The following is an 18,014-nucleotide window of genomic DNA, read 5'->3' on the forward strand; positions in this document are numbered from 1 at the left end:
GATTTTATTTTGCGTAGTTAGAGATTGCTACTATTTGCGTCAAATATGCACCTTTTGTTAAATATTTTGCTACTATTTTGAAGGTCATTTCGAAATGCCACCCCCATAGAAACCCTTGCTTCACCAGCCTTAGCTGCTCGTCGACCGAATTTTTCACCAATAAAATTATTCGGCAAAGACAGGAACCGGTAGCAGTTACTTGGTGCCGAGTCGGGACTATAAGGAGGATGCATAAAAACCTCTTAACCAGCTTCTAGCAAATCACTAACAATGAGTGTGTCCTGGCCTTGTCCAAAATGAACATTAGAATGCTTACTTCGACCGGTGCAATTGTTGTGAGTATGGACCTGCTTTTAAAGTTTGGTCGTAAGGAGCAAGTCATAGCAGAAAATTTCCAGCCAATTTTACCAAACAAATAGCAAAACCATCAATCCTGGCTTGGTCATCGTTTTTGCCATCGCAGCGCGTTTCAACTGCGACCTTTTTTGGATCGATTTTATCGCAAATCAGCAGCGTTTCGCAGATGGGAGTTCGGTCCATGAGGTTTTTTGGTTCAAATGATGTGGTACCCATATATCATACTTCGTTTGGTATCCAGCCCAATTTAAATTGTTTCAAACGGTTTTTTGCGAAAAATTGTCTCCGGAGCAATGGAAATACTTGTAGTACTTCCAAAGCGTGTTGCATCTTTGAAATCACAATTATCGGAACAGAATCGGCAAAAAGCTTGAACACCACTAACAACCACTTTATACGCATTGCATAATTCTACCCGCAGATGTCGCCAGGGTTATCAAGTGAAATAAAGCTTTGCCGCTTATCAAGTCAACTCTGAGTCAATGACTCTAAAGCGCGCTACACACATATGTATTTATAAAAAAAATTAGCTTTTTGCCACAAGTCACTCAATACGCTGTTGTTATTGTTCTAGCTTTATTATTATTGTTTTTACTGGCGCTATTTCGTGTTTATCAAGTGTTTGACTGAGCTTTTTGTTTTAGTTTATATTTTTAGCCGGAATGAAGTGGAGGTGTGCGTAGAAAACAATAAATAACGGAAGAAACGCATAGTGATTGCAATTTAATAAGTTTCGTGGCGTTCGTGTATGAAAATAGTTTATTCGGCAGAGCTGTGATTTCTTATAAAATTAATTCAATTACTAAAATCACTGTTGAAAACTAAGCCCGAAACATGTTAGACCACTTGAATGACGATTGCTTATGTGAGATATTCCGATATCTGAGTGTCAAAGAACAGCTGATTGTGACAACACTCAATGAGCGCTTTCGCGACCTAATCGTTGAGAACTTTTGGCGCAAGAAATACAACAAATTCACCACAACCGGCGATAAGAGCTTTGACGAACTCAACTTGTTGGAATTTCAAAAATTTTACAGTTACATCGTGCCACATATACAAGAGCTAACGGTGCACACCACAGCAGATGTCACATTCACCAGTTATTTGGGACGTTTTACACGCAGACCCGATCTCGATTACTACCTACATTTCATGTATCCCACATTACGTGTTCTACGTTGTTACGATAAACAATTCCATAATGGTCATCTGTTGATTGTCCTACGCAAATGCCCGAACCTCGAAGTACTGCGGCTGCATAGTATCTATGTAACGGGTGAACATTTAGCGAACTTCCACAATTTACGTGAACTCTACATTTGTAGCGGTAAACTTGAAGCGTTGCATATAGACAAACTCTTTGCGAGACGTAAAATTCTTCGTATACATTTGACGGGTGCAACGGCCGTGAAACGTGATATGGATGTAGTTTTGCAGCGCATTTTCCCACAGATAACGGAAATGCGTTACTATGATGACGAAGAGCATATAGCGACAGCAAATCTATTTAATGCGTCAACACAGACATTAGTGAACTTAGAGAAGCTATATTGTAAATATTTAAAGGACTTTGTTTACACATTGCATACGTTGAGAGAACTTTATTTTGAAAGTCATTTGAAGGTCGTTGACCTGTTTAAACTCGTCGAAAATAATACACACTTGGAAAACCTCTATATGGTCACTTTATATGAGAACTTCTTCGCAAATGCACGCGAATGGTTATGCGGTCTAACGGAATGCTTACGTAAGCAACGTGAACGTAAGGTTGCGCTTAGTATGCATCTAAATATGCCACAACGTGTGGTGCAGTATGTGCGACAGTTTGTGGTGGTGAGTTTCCAAGTATGCAATTTAAACTAACCTGGTCCGAGGGTTCAAAATTTCTGAAAAGAGAGTTCAAAATTTAAAAAAAACATAGGTTACAAATTTTTGAAAGGTATATCTAGAATTTTGAAAAATGTATTCACAATTTTTTAAAAGTGTTGGAAAACTGGTCAACATTTTTGAAAAATGGATTCAAAATTTTTGAAAAACGGATTCAAAATGTTTGAAAAAGATGTTGAAAATTTTTGAGAAGTAAATTTTTGATAGTAGTTTTTAGAATAGTAGGTTAAATTTTGTTTAAAATTTGGCAGAATATTTTTTTATGGTAGGGTCAAAATTTTTGAAACTTGGGTTGAGAATTTAAGAAGTCGATTGGGTCCAAGGTCTTTGAAAAGTTGGCTCTAAACTTTTGAAAAGAGGAAAGAAAATTCTTTAAAGATAGGTTGAACAGTTTTTAAAAGTGGATTTAAAGTTTTTTGAAGAGTAGGATGAATATTTTTGAAAGGAAAGTTATACGTTTTTGAAAAGAGGATTAAAAATTTTGAAAGTGGGTTGATTTTTTTTGAAAAGTGGATTGAAAGTGTTTGAAGAGTGGGTTAAAAGTTTTGAAAAACGGATTCAAAATTTTAGAAAAGTATGTTAAAGATTTTCGAAAAATGAATTGAAAATTTTTGAAAAATAGATCAAATTTTGAAAAAGTAGATTGACATTTTTTGAAAAAAAAGGTAAAAATTATAATGGGTTCAAAATTTTTTAAAAGTGGGTGAAAATTTTAAAACATGGATTGAAATTTTTTTAAAAGTGGGTTAGAAGTCTTTGAAAAGTGGGCTCATCATTTTTGAAAGGCGTTTGAAAATTGTTAAAAAATATGAGGAAAATAGTGAAAGTGATTTCAAAATTTTTAAAAAAAGGGGTTAGAAGTCTTCTGAAAAGTGGATTGAAAATTGTTGAAAAATTAATTAATATTTTGAAAGGTGTTGCAATTTTTTTGAAAAACGGATTCAAAATTTTTGGATGGATGAAAAGTTTTGAAAAACGGAGTTAAAATTAAAAAAAGTACACATATTGAAATTTTTTGAAAAATTAATTGAAAAATTTTGAAAACTGGATCAAAATTTTTGAAAAGTGGGTTGAAAATTGTTGAAATGTGATTTAAAGAATTTTGTAAAGTGTATTAAAAGTGGATTCAAAATATTTGAAAAGTATAATGAATATTTTTGAAAAGAGAGTTGAACATTTTTGAAAAGTGGGTATAAATATTTTTGAAAAAGGGGTTAAACATTTTTGAAAAATATAAGTGGACTCAAAATTTTTGAAGACAGCGTGGGAATTTTTGAAAAGTTGGTTGAAAATTTTTGTAATGTATGTTCAAAATTTGTGAAAAATGGTTTAAAATATTTGAAAAGTGAGTTGAAAGTTTTTGAAAAGTGGGTGGAAAATTTTTGAAAAGTGGAATCGGAGCAAAAGTTAGTTAAATTACTGCCTGCAATGTGGGGAAGCTGTTATCTTAATCGGACTATAACTTTTCGAGCCCTCAGATACCGAATTTAATGAACACAAGCCTTTGTGTCTCTGGCAATATTCGTGCAGCAGTTTAAAAAAATCTATTTTGAGAATGTTTTGTATTATTAAAAAATTATATGTATTTATTTTCTTTTCATTTTAGGACTATGATGATGCCCATGGTTACCTGGTACCTGTACTAAAAATTCAAAAGCTATCTGCCAATATGTCTATGCTTACGGTGTTGATTAATACAAGTGGCATTGAGTTGGCCTTCAAATGGAGTTGATGTAAAATTTCCTTAAGATTGCCAGAATTTATAGAAAAGTGTTTCAAAATTTTCAAATTTTTATAATTTACTTTAAGTGTTTAGTAGCGCATTGTTTTGACAAGCCTGACTAGATCAAAAACAAAAAAAATTAATAATAATAAGTCAAAAAATATAGAGAAATCTTGCCTTCCGAATTTACAGTATTGCATTCAAGGATATAAATTTATTGCGTTTATGAATACTAAAAAAAAGTGTGGTTATTAAAGTTCTTGTTATACTTGTTAAGATATTTTAATAAAATAATATTAAATAAATATGGAAATATCGGTTTAATCTTTACTTGTAGTGCATAGTTTTTGTTGGTATAAATTGTATAGGTTTAACGATCTCTTGCTGAAAAGCCATCAGACGTTTAGTAATGATTAAAATCTATCAGGACATCTTTTTATCGAAAAAGAAAAATACTCACTATTTTCTTATCTTTTCATATCCATCTCACAATCTTTCCTTCCAGTTCCAAGTTCTCTGCTACAGCTCTCTGGTTTCGTTTTGTATTTTAGTGTATAGTGTATGTGTGACTTGCTAAAGGAAACATAATGAAATATTCAATTGATCTGAAGGAACCCCCATGCCCGATGATTGAATTTTAAGTATGCTCTGTCCAATCCACAAAAAGAACCTCCTTAACATCACATATAAAGTTCTATCAAACGTAATGTGTGAAACATTAAAGCCAATCGTCAACAAACTGATTGGACCTTATCAGTGTGGCTTTGGGCCTGGAAAATCAACAACTGACCAGACTGTCTATCAACGACTTCTACAATATACTGCTGGAGAAAATAATTCGAGTTAAATAGGGTACGTACTATCTTCTATAAGAGTGTACAACTGCTGGCGTACGCCGATGATATTCATATCATTGGCCTCAACACCCGGGCCGTTAGTTCTGTTTTCTCCAGACTAGATAAGGAAGCGAAGCAAATGGGTCGGTAGTGAACGAGAGCAAAACGAAGTATCTCCTGTCATCAAACAAACAGTCATCGCACTCGTGACATGGCTTCCAAGTCACTGTTGGCAGTCATAACTTCAAAGTTGTTGATAATTTCGTGTATCTTGGAAGCAGCATTAACTTCGGACTGAGTAGGCAATTGAAAAATAAAGTCCTCTCTCGACGAACAAAAACCAAATTCTATAAGTCACTCATAATTCCCGTCCAGCTATATGGTGCAGATGCATCGACGATGAAATCTGATGAGTCGACGTTATGAGTTTTCGAGAGAAAGGTTTTGCGGAAGATTTATGGTCCTTTGCGCATTGGCAACCGTGAAAATCGCATACGATGGAACAATTAGCTGTACGAGATGTACGATGACATTGGCATAGTTCAGTGAAGAACACTTCAACTCTGAAAGTATTCGACGCAGTACCCGCCGGGGGAAGCAGACGAAGAAAAAGGCCAGGTGAAGAAGGAACTGGCTACACTTGAAATCTCCAATTGGCGCAGCAAAAACAGTGAAAAGGAAAAACGAATGGCGTGCTGTTGTAAACTTGGCTATAACCGCGGTGTGCATGCCAATACAGAAGAATAAGAAGGAACCCCATGTCTTTAGCACAGTTCATTTCACACGCGTCTGTGTAGATGGCGGCGATATCTTGCGCACTTTCCACGCAATCTCTATCAGAGGAAATTTTAAACTGGAGGTATTTACTAGACCTTATCCAGGGTTAATCTACGGTCAGACTAACTGATTACAGCAGCTAATTGGCTTAGAATAAGCAGTTCTAATATTTTGACGGAGTCTTACGAACTTGGTTATTTCTCAAACAGTTTATATTGTTTTCGGCTATGACCCAACGACATTTATTTATTGGAACTATGCTCCAAACTCTAAAAGAACTCAGTTGTAAGCTGAATCTATATAACTAGTCTTTGGTCTATTAAGCGGCCGATCAAAGTTAGTAGAACAAAAATTAAACATCCAATCGTAGTTGGTAATTTTTTTTTCAGGTAATCCTAACCTGTCAGACCAATGTTCCACATCCTTTATACGAGAGAAGTACTTAGTTCAATTAATAATTGAACGGTATATTAGTATCTAATTGTCTACATACGTGTTAATTTCAGTCGGTATTTATGTCCATTTAAGAAGTGTTTAAAATTGAAAAATGTGAAAGGAACGCTGACCAACTCGTTATGCAATCAAAAATCAATTGTGGCAGATGACAGCGTGTCCAAATATTCCCGCGCTATAATTTAATTATTTAAAACGTAATGATAGTGCACTGGTGGTTTCAACTTTTTGCCTTGGAAGACATACATCATGTACATGCCATATAAACTTATATTCCAAGGTATTTACACGCACTCGGGTACATATATTTACATTTTTGAGAAGGCAGACATACATTTCTCTATGCGAGGTAGAAGTAATTTTCTGTAAGAAAGCGTGTCTTTCAATCCACCGGTGATACGCTAACCCATTTATTGATTTCAAGGCGTGGGAATTAACGGCAATTATAAGCAAACGTTGATGGTTTTTTCAAAATAATATTAAATGAAAGCGAATTAAATTTTAATTGCTTATGAAGAATTGTTACAAAGTGAAAATATTTACGAGGTCATTTCGAAACTATAGTCTGAAGAAAAACATATGATTTTTTGAATTTTCAATTTCAACAAGAAACAAGAAAAAACGATAACTGCGGTTGCGAAGCTAAAGGTTGATCCATTTCGAGGTTCCCTTGTTTTTTTAAGAAAAAACACAGAAACTTCAAATTTAATGGGAAATGTTTACTATCATTCGAAAGAACGTTCTTTGGCTTTTAGGTTTTGAAGATTGTCTCTTTTAAATGTTGGCTGCAGCTACGTCTCCCATGGTCCATCCGTTGAATCCAATTTTCGATGACTCCTTCGAGCATTTCGACTGGTAACTGACGAACGACACGCGTGATGTTTCATTCCAATGCCTGAATCGAAGCGGATTTGTCCACATAGACTTTAGACTTCACGTATCTCCACAGGAAGAAGTCTAACGTTGTGAAATTACACGATCTTGGTGGCCAATCGAGCAGCCCAAAACGTGAAATTATCTGCTCACCGTGGGGTTCTCTCAATTAATGCATTGATCCATTGAACCAAATCTCGCCGAGATCACGAGTTTCAATTTCAGCCATCAAATAGTCGGTTATTTTGGCGCTTTAATGGTCGCCATTGACGGTTACGTTCTCACCGACAACATTTTTGAAGGAATATGGACTAATGATTTCACCGGCCCACAAACCACACCAAAGCATACGTGTTAATTTCCCGTTGTTTTGCTGAATGAAATGACAGCTCTTGAATCTTTTCAGGTTGCTCTTCGAATTTTTCTTACATATGTACATATTCATTGGGCCAGAAATGGACCTCATCGCTGAATAAAATTTGGCTCGGAAACATCGGAGCTTCTTGGAACTTTTCTAGAGCCCATAGTGTAAAGCGATGCCGCTTTGGAAGGTCGAGCGGCTTCAATTCTTGCACAAGCTGTATTTTGTACCCTTTCAATTTAAGATCTCGACATATAATGCGCCGAATCATTCCATACGTCAGTTGTAATTGCAGCGAACGGCGCCGAATCGACTCTCCACGTTCTTCATGTGTACTTTCAGCTACGGCTGCTATATATTCTTCACTGCGTGCTGGACGTGATCTATTCGGTCGAATATTATCCAATAATGAATGCTGGGTCTCAAGATGGTGTTGCGAATAGTACGCTCTGTAGGCCCATTATGTTGATCATAGGTTGAGCGAAGCGCACGGAATACAAAAAAGGCTCTTGACCTCTACAAGGATCACCCATTATATTACCTTTTTTCAAATAAGAAGTTTTCATACAAAAACTTAATTTTGATCGGTCAGCTTGTATGGCAGCTATATACTTTAGTGATTCGATCTGTACACATTCTTCGGAGATCATATCATTGTCTTAGGCAACAATCCACGTCTAATTTCGGAATGAAATCTTAGCAAGTAAAAGAATTCTCCATACAAGAACTTAATTTTGACCGATCAGTTTGTATGGCAGCTACATCATAAAGTGGTCCGATATAGACGATTTTTCGATTCCGACAAATGAACAGCTTCTAGAGGAGAAAATGTCGCTTGCCAATTTTCGGATCGATATCTCAAAAACGGAGTTACTAGTTTGCGTATGTACAGACAGACGGAACGAGTGAGGTTATACAAATTTAAATACTAATAAAAAAGAGAAGAGCAGAATTTGTACTTTGTCGCTGTTGCTGTTATTGGAGCGACAAAAAAAAAGCGCTCTTATAAAAATTTTCAAGATTTCTGTCAAGTTCTTGAAATTTACCCTTATATGTAGTCCCACAGCTCGGTGATTTTAATTTTAGTGAGCAAAAATTCAGACTTCACGGAAACTTTCGGTAATCTCTCTGCCACTACCTGCTCTCTGACACCGATATTGAGCGACTTGATAAAATGCAGAACCAGAATATTTGTCGAATTTAGACTTTATGCGTTCGATGTGCTTGAGAAGCTTGGCTAAAATGATTCTAATAAATTATGATGACAAAATTGTTTTTTCAACATTTGGAAATTATGACCGCCAACAGTAACTTCTCTGTAAAACCTTTTTTATGCAATATTTTAGGACGGAGGTAATTCTTGTAAGATTCTAAATTCTCATAAGAATAACGAATGGGAACATATAATGCAGCGAAAAATATAGATGCACGAAATGGGAAACTTTTCTTGAATCACATACATATATGTAATTATTTAAAATACGAAAAGAAACGTGCCATTTGAACATTTAAAGAATTATTGCACATAATGATTTCGTTAGTCAGCTTTCGCGAACATTTTTTATTCAAAGTGATGACTAAATCGAACATCGAACATTAGGAAGGTAAAAAATAAGTAAGTCGGCTGATTAGAACTTCAGATACTGTGGCAACTGCATCATAAATAGCTTATAGGAAAACGCGTTTTAAATTACGTCTGCAGCTCAAACCGGTCCAGTTACTATGACACAAAAATGGCTATAACTACGGGAATATTATGAATTATGAAAATTTATTTTAAAGAGATACTTTTAAATATCTAAAATATCGAATTATGAAAAGGATTTTTTTCAAATTTCTAGACTAGACCCCACCTTAAGTGGTTATATTGTATTCATTATATAATTAGAAGGCCGAAAAAGCGAATTTTTCAGAACTTTTTCTTAGAAAAATTTTAAATTTATTGATCTAAAAATGTGTACTCATATTATGGTATTTTTTAACTGTATTTTAAGAGTTAGTATTAGGAAAATATTTATTTGGAAAGGAACTGCAGCTAATCTCCCAGAGCTCCTCCGAATAGAATCGTTTTGCCGTGACCACTATATCTCTGAACTGGATTCTCTGAAATTAAAAACAAACAGATTTCGTTAAAGTAATATTAAATCTAGTAAAGCCAATCCCAGGAAAAAGCAAAATAAAATTGTTTGACAAAATGGCAGTTTCCAAACAAAAAAATTGATAATTGACCAAAGCTTTGGCCTAGCTTGTTCCGACCATAAATTTGAAGGATTTTATTACATTTAATATTTTCACTAACCTAGATTGTCCTCACTGTCATTGCAGATTTATAAAACAGCTGTTTTTGACAGAAAAAATCACATCGTTTAATATTTATTAAAAGAAAACATTGCAATGACGTATTTAAATAATAATAAAAGTCGTACTTTTCGCTCCTTGTAGTGTCTGAATCAGCAGTGACAATGTGATAAATTTCTTTACTGAGAAACAGATTGTGCTAAGTCAGAGTCGCACAGAGAAATTTCAGAGTAGAATAAAGAATAAATTTAAATCTTTACGGTGACGAGATTAACAAATGATAAATCTAGTAGATTAGTGAGATAGTCCACTCATCAGACGAAACCTAGTGATTAAGTGCCGGTTGGTACATACCATAGTACTACGTGCGATGTAAATTCGGAGAACAAAAATGTGTACCTAAGACGGACCGTCAGGCGCGGGCGATCCGGATAAAACTGTAAAAGTGAAAAAGTATCAACAAATTTTAGGCAATAAACTTATATCATCCCTTTCGGAGCATTTATTGCATGCCGATCGTACATGACTTTGTCAACTTTCAACTCGTCTCGTCATCCTAATCATTTATATGCATACATACATACATATACATATATACATATGTATGTACATATAAACCTATATCAATCTCGAATAGTTTTAAGTGCTACGTACAACCGTTATGTGAACAAAACTATTGTATTCTGTAGCAACAAGTTGCAAGAGTATAAAAATATCGGCAAGAATTTTATTAATTCGAAAAATAAAGAATTAATAATTAATATTATATAACGTCTCCCCCAGCAATCCCACATAACACTAATTTTGGTTACGCCAAGCATCAACCAACATCAGCACTGACAACACTGACACATACGGTAGTTTGCTAAAGTTCGCTAATCAGCTCTTTTAGTTGCTAATCAATTTAATACACTGCCAAAGTAAACATCCCAAATATATTTAAAAATTTCCCACTTACCTGCTGCAAGCTCCATTTCCTTTAACTAAATTCTACTTCCGTTAATATTTACATATGTACATATGTATGTATGTATGTGCGCACAATTATGCCGCATCATTTCCACCGCTAATTTGGAGCACTTTTACACTCACTTATTCACTAATCACACTGAGGTTAAACGAACTAATATACACATTTGCATATTCAAATTGTTTTAAACTTTTCATTAATACACAAATCACGACGCTTATCACAATAAAAAACGGGTATAAAAGCACACAAACATAACACACATCCACAGAGCATATCCTCTGTCAACGAAACACTTCACTCAAGAAGAAGAAACGAAACGTAAATAAGAAATGCCGCTGACCGTGGGAAAACGACGAGAAGCTAACAGGTGACAGCTCTGTTGCTGCCGGCGTCGCTGCTTAGCGTGAGAACATCCACGCGGCCTTTGGAATCGCTAAGGTGGCTGTGAGCAGCGCGCTGTTGACGGCAGCGTCGACGTCGGTCGTTTACGTTTTCTCTGGCGCAGTCAAGAGCGTAGCAGTGTTGCCATGTTCATCATTAAGCCGTAAGGGAATAAAAGCGGTAAACAATTTTGTTTATTTTTGGAAATTTAGCAGAGAAATTGGTAAATAAATTTTCTTTTTACAGTAAAAAAGAGTTTTCAGACTAATTTGAAGTACTAAAATACTATCATTAAAACGCTTTGTACAAAACTTATTACTAGTTTTCACCAAATTTACCCTTAAAAAATTCCCGTTGAGTGAAAGGTGCAGCATTGCTTGTTGGCACTGCGAACGTTTGGCAACGAAACAAAACTACAGCGAAACAAAAATCAGCGAGTCAACTGTGGAGCGCTCAGTCGGTGTTTTAACTTTAAAATGAAAATAACTTTTAAAATTAAAACATAAACGCGCTTGTGCTAGACAAAATACTAAACAGTTCGAATTTATTGAGTGTAAGGAAGTGCTTAACATAAATGCAGGACTTCGGTGAAGTGCATTAACAGTCGCTTGTAAATGCAATTTGTATTTGAAACAATTGTGAACATTTAGAACGAATGGGAGCGTGAACATCTGTCAGTTTGCGGTCGCGCTGCTTCTTCCTTTCGTCGCCACTGTGCATTATTGTTGGTGTGTTGTGTGCAGTTTTGTGTTGTTTTTAACTGTTTGGTACGTTTTTACTACCATTAATAAATTGCCGTGAGTGTGTGATAAACAAAAGCGTGTAGTAATTTTTATATCAAATAATATTTTATTTATAATACACCACAACTCGCAGCTAAACAAAGTTAAGCGTAAAGGAGATAAACGCGCCACCAAATCACTAAATATCACACTGTAACGCAAGTGCCAAATTTTTTAAACGCAACTCTGCCAAATTTTTACACAGCGGAAATAAACAATACGTCCAAATAAGTAAACGTTAGCATATAATATTAAGTGTTCTACGTGCGTATAGTTTTCAAACATGGAAATATACGCGCCTCTACACACATTTGCCTGCAACAGCGTCGCATTCATATTCGCTAAATGAAGAGTTATAGTGATTACCATATTGGCACCCCTCCCAGCAGCACTGCAACCGCATTGGAGCATCACTTGGAACAGTATAGCCCCACAGCTATTAGCACCTTAGCCAACGGTCACCAGCATCATCATCACCAACAGCAGCAGCAGCAGCAACAACAACAGCACTCACCAGCACACCAGCACCATCATCAATTGCTACACCATCACTCACCGCATTTACACGACCTCAACGATTCGTTATCACCACCCACGTCCATATTGCAATCGCATAACGCTGCAGCCATATCGGCAGCTGTTGCAACGTTGCCACAGATGCCGCACTTTGGACTTGGTGGCGGTGTAGGTGGCGCTTATGCGCAAACACCACCCAGTCCGCCGGTACATCATGGCGCTGGCGGCGGTGGTGGTTTATTGCCACCCAATTCGCCACATCATCATCAACAGCAACACCATCAGCAACAGCAGCAGCAACAACAACATCATCTTGCAATGCTGCCGCGCGGTTTGAATGCTGGCAGCGGTGGTGGTGGTGGCGGTTGTGGCCCACTCATGTCTACAGGTCTGAATTCCAATGCGGTTGGTGTGCCATATCGGCCACATATTGAGGATAAAAAATTGACACGAGATGCAATGGAGCGTTATATGCGCGAACGCAACGATATGGTCATTGTGATTCTACATGCGAAGGTGAGCGCTATTTGCAATTCAACGACACAAATTAATTCTGTATTGTTTGTATATTTTTAGTTGCACAATATTTTTGTAGAAATATGCACAAAGGCGTAAAAATGCTTAAAGGATGTGAATGAAAAGTGATTTGTGTAGACAGAAAAATTGTTTGAGTTAAAAAGTGAAGAGAAAGTATTTTTTTAATGAAATAGTTACAGAATTTAATACTAATGGTATACTTCTTTGGTACCCTTAAAATTTAATTAAAAAACTGCGATTATCCCACATTTTTCCAATTTAGGAACAAAATCCCAACACATTTATAACTCGTAAAGGTTCTTCACCAAAAACATCAACAAATACTATTGAAAGCAAATAGCATTTCTTCTCTTTAGAGCTTGACATATTCCCAATTTTTGATGAATACTAATTTTAATCCAAATTCCCTCGACAGCCCGATCTGCGTAACCCGATCGAAACTTAATTCTTATCTGCCAAAGGACTGTCAATCGACAGTAATCATTATGAATTTATTTTAGGATTGTTCTTCGCTTCTAAAAAACCACAGCAATGCAGTATTTATTTATTTTGATTGATCGGTTTCCACTTTGATAGGATGAAGTCTTTAAAAACATGTTCATGATAGGTTCACGTAAAATGGTGCAAGTTTTATAACGTAATTTATGTACTGCTATCCCGAGATTATGATAATACTTTCAGATTTCAGACCGTATACCCTTATTAATTAAAAATTAAATAAATTTTGTACTTTAATGTTGGGTTAATATTATTCCTTCTCAAAACGAAGACAACTTCATTATTTCTACAAAATTAATCATTTTGAAAGGCAACTCAAACAAAAAATTTTCTTTTAGAATTAATATTTTAGAATAAATATTGAAGTCTTTAGGCGCTGATAAATGGCATTTTTTTATAATTAAATGCCTTTGATAGTAGATTAAAAACAAAAAACACAAATTTTGGATAATCAGTCTCACCCTGTACTGCGTAAAAACATCGATCCTGCAGAATAATTATTTAATATTAAAAATGTCTCACTCAAAGTTCTATCATGCACTTATATAATAAAATTACAATGTTTACGTCGCCTTCAAGCTTAGCGAAACACAATTCAACGCAATTAATTTCATTTCATGCCTCATCATCCATCCGCCCCAATCAAATCTAAATCATAACTTGAAATCGCATAAAAAAAACTCCAACGACCGCAACAAAGCAATTAGCGACAAAAATTTGCAACCAAAATCAATCAAATGCACAATACAACTACAATAACAATAATAAAAACAACAATGCCAAATAGACAAATTGAAAGCATGAAAATATACGTAAAAAAGTTAAAAAACTGCAGTAATTTTAATTTTCATTAATTAAATACAATTATTTGATTGCATTGCTCATTACTGCACCGCAAGCAAGCAAGGCGCAGCAGCAGTCGCTGGCTGGCGGCTGTCTTACAATTTTTGCATGCAGCCAAGTGTGAAGGATGTGGTGTTGGCCGCAACAAGTGTTGCAGGCAGCGACGACAGCAAAAAATAATAATCAATCAGTTAGCACCCGACCAAGGGCCGCGCCAAAAGCAACTATTAGTTCAAATATTGAGTATGTGCGGTAGACAATGCTGGTAGTCGAGCGGTGGCATGTTCGCGCCGGCGAATGACTTACGCTGATCCACTTGTTAAAGCGATTGCTTGGGTGATTAGCGACAATTCGTGCAACCGCAACTCAAAATTCAGAAATACATACATACATACATACAACCTGTGGGCAGTTGCTGTTGTTTTGTATTAATATTTCGATTGGTGCGCGGTCCGAGTACAATTTGCATGGCGACTTGTGAAAAATTTGATTGAACTGTAATTTAATAGCAATGAACGATTCGTATACGTATTTTCGCTGTTGTTGTTGATTTTGTTTGTGCTTGCGCTGCCACTCAAATGTAAAACCGCGCAGTGATCGCATTTTTGCTGCAATTATTGATTTGCAATTATTCTGTTTGTCAATTTGGCATTCTTGTGGTTTCCGCCAATAAAAATGTGATTTAAAAAATGACTTACTATTTTTTTAATATAATTCAATTACTCACCACATTTCCTTCTTTTGCACGTTGCATTCATTTCCAGGTCGCGCAAAAGTCATACGGCAATGAGAAGCGTTTCTTTTGCCCACCACCGTGCATTTATTTATTTGGCAGCGGTTGGCGTCGACGCTACGAGGAGATGCTGCAGAAGGGCGAGGGTGAGCATTGCGCTCAGTTGTGCGCCTTCATCGGCATCGGCAGCTCGGATCAGGATATGCAACAACTCGATTTGAATGGCAAGCAATATTGCGCCGCCAAGACGCTGTTCATTTCCGATTCGGATAAGCGTAAGCATTTTATGTTGTCGGTGAAGATGTTCTACGGCAATGGGCACGACATCGGTGTGTTCAATTCGAAACGCATTAAAGTCATATCGAAGCCATCGAAGAAGAAGCAATCGCTGAAAAATGCCGATCTTTGCATAGCGAGCGGGACCAATGTGGCGCTGTTCAATCGCCTGCGCTCGCAAACGGTGTCGACGCGTTACCTGCATGTGGAGAATGGACACTTTCATGCGTCGTCGACGCAGTGGGGCGCCTTTACGATACATTTGCTCGACGACAATGAATCGGAGTCGGAGGAGTTTCAGGTGTGTGCTACGATATGTAGTTTTTGTTATTGTAGTTATATAATGTTTTATTTTTAAATTTTTATCAATTTTTGAAATTATTATTATTTTTTTTTTTCTTTTTTTTTATTCAATTTTTGTTTCTTAAATTTCTTCTATTTTTTGTTTCTTAATCTCTAATAATTTCTTGGATTCTTCTTCCTCTAACTCCTCAGGTACGCGATGGCTACATACATTATGGTGCGACGGTGAAACTGGTGTGTTCGGTGACGGGTATGGCACTGCCACGCCTCATCATACGCAAAGTGGACAAGCAAATGGCACTGTTGGAGGCTGACGATCCGGTGTCGCAATTGCATAAATGCGCTTTCTACATGAAGGACACGGATCATATGTATCTCTGTCTGTCACAGGAGAAAATCATACAATTCCAAGCTACACCATGTCCGAAAGAACCAAATAAAGAAATGATCAACGACGGCGCTTGCTGGACGATCATCTCGACAGACAAAGCTGAATATCAGTTTTACGAAGGAATGGGTCCTGTGGGGTGAGTTTGATGAACAATGTTTATGGTGTACCTATCTGTACCAGAAAGCTTTCTTAAAGTGGAAATAATTAACAAACATTTTATTTAAAACTTTTTTGGTCCAAATTTTTATTTTTTATTAATAAATAAAATCCCTCCCTCAATCCTTCCTTAGCTCCCCAGTCACACCGGTGCCAATTGTAAATTCGCTCAACTTGAATGGCGGCGGCGATGTAGCGATGCTGGAACTGAGCGGCGACAACTTTACGCCGCACTTGCAAGTCTGGTTCGGTGATGTGGAGGCGGAAACAATGTACCGCTGCACGGAAACACTGCTGTGTGTGGTGCCGGAGATCTCACAATTCCGTGGTGAATGGTTATGGGTGAGTGGAAAAGTTTAATTAGAAATATATCTTATTATGAATAGTAATAATATAAATATTAATACAAGTATTGAGTATAATTATTATTTTGTTTTTGTTTTTCTTTTTTTTCATAATATGTGCATACATACATATGTATGCCAAAATATTAATATACAAATTTTGTATTAATCTTCAAGAAAAAATTGTGTTTAATTAATAGATGAGAATTGAATTTTTATGGGCATTTTAATTTATTTTTTTTTTAATTTAAAAATATTTTTTTTTGTCCTTCGTTTACGTTTTTTTGGTTTTACTTTTTAATATTTTGATTGGATGAATATTTATCTATAAAAATAAATAATAAAATATAAAAAATCAAATTATCTTAATTAATTTACTCTGTTAAAGATCGTTCAAACTATGAATTTTTTAAATTTTGATTTTTTTTCAAGTTGTTTTTTGTTTGTAATTTAGAATATTTTTTTTTTGAAATTTTAATTTACTTATTTTTGTATGTACTGTTTATAATTTTCCTTTTGTTCCAAAATATTTATTTAGGGTTTTCACAAGTCTCATAAAGTTAAAAGTTATAACGATTCGAAAAAATAGCATTGAGAATTGTAAATGTGTAAACTCATTTTTGTATGAAATCCAACAACAATTTTTTTAAACAAGTGTAAAAATTTATAACTACGATTTTACGATGCTTTACGACGGGTTGTGAGTACCCCAATTGTTTTTTCATATTTCTGCTACATTTTTTGAATTATTTTTAAATTGAATATTTGTTATCTGATTTCTTTCTAATTTTCTCTGCTGCTGAATAAATATATTTTGTTCAACTTCTATATTTTCAAAACTAAACTACCAATATTCCAAGCACTCAACGCTAATTTGTATTCCCCTCCCCCCTCTACCCCACAGGTACGCCAACCCACACAGGTGCCCATCTCGCTGGTGCGCAACGATGGCATCATTTATGCAACGGGTCTAACATTCACCTACACGCCGGAGCCTGGTCCACGGCCGCATTGCACGCAAGCCGAGGATGTTATGCGTACGCGCAGTGCAACAGCAACAACAAATAACAATAACGGCAACAATAACACGGGCAACAACAACAATCTGAGTGGCATGAGCAACAATAACAACAATAATGTTGCGCACTCACCCGGCGATGGTGGCGCCGCGAACAATGCAACGGTAAATGCCAGTCATCAAATGCACCAAACATTGCCGTCCATGAACGAGGTGCAGTGGAATACGCACGGCGGCGGCGCATTGTCCTGAGTGCGGGCGCCACATATGCTGTCGGCATATTACGGTGTGGCTCTAGTGGTGGAGCAGACATTTTTTATGCTTTAGAAATTAGTGGATTGTTTGCGTGCATGCTATTGTACTTTATTACATATGTATGTGCATTTTTTATGAATTTAATTATTTTTAGTTGTAAATTTTATATTTAAATTTTTTCAAATATTTTACCTAATTTTTTTTGTGGTAATTTATATATATCTATTTAAAATTTTTAATATAAAATTTAAAAATCTATAAAAAAATTAATTTAAATAGGTGAAAAATATTTAACTTAATTTTTTTATAGATTTTCTAAATTTTATATATAAAAATTTTTAAATTCTTTGCTTTATTTTTTTTGAATTCTTGTAAGTTTTTAAAATATGTATTTGTTTTTATTTTTTATTTTTGTTTACAAATTAGCTTTTTTTACATTT

General features: G+C 35.7%; 2 protein-coding genes across 2 annotated transcripts; both read left to right on the top strand.

Annotated features, from left to right (window-relative positions):
* Positions 1-1,191: 1,191 nt before the first annotated feature.
* On the top strand, positions 1,192-4,065 carry LOC120769612. The gene is made up of 2 exons (XM_040096711.1): positions 1,192-2,193; positions 3,854-4,065. The coding sequence occupies exons 1-2, from the start codon at positions 1,192-1,194 to the stop codon at positions 3,977-3,979; spliced, it is 1,128 nt and encodes a 375-aa protein (XP_039952645.1). The 3' UTR covers positions 3,980-4,065.
* A 7,290-nt stretch (positions 4,066-11,355) lies between these two features.
* On the top strand, positions 11,356-17,733 carry LOC120769368 (suppressor of hairless protein). The gene is made up of 6 exons (XM_040096331.1): positions 11,356-11,646; positions 11,910-12,736; positions 14,863-15,408; positions 15,603-15,937; positions 16,092-16,299; positions 17,206-17,733. Exons 2-6 carry the CDS (start codon positions 12,050-12,052, stop codon positions 17,569-17,571), a joined length of 2,142 nt encoding a protein of 713 aa, XP_039952265.1. The 5' UTR covers positions 11,356-11,646; positions 11,910-12,049; the 3' UTR covers positions 17,572-17,733.
* Positions 17,734-18,014: the final 281 nt, after the last annotated feature.

This window comes from Bactrocera tryoni, chromosome 2 (assembly GCF_016617805.1).
Source record: "Bactrocera tryoni isolate S06 chromosome 2, CSIRO_BtryS06_freeze2, whole genome shotgun sequence".
In the NCBI taxonomy this organism is placed as follows: Eukaryota; Metazoa; Arthropoda; class Insecta; order Diptera; family Tephritidae; genus Bactrocera; species Bactrocera tryoni.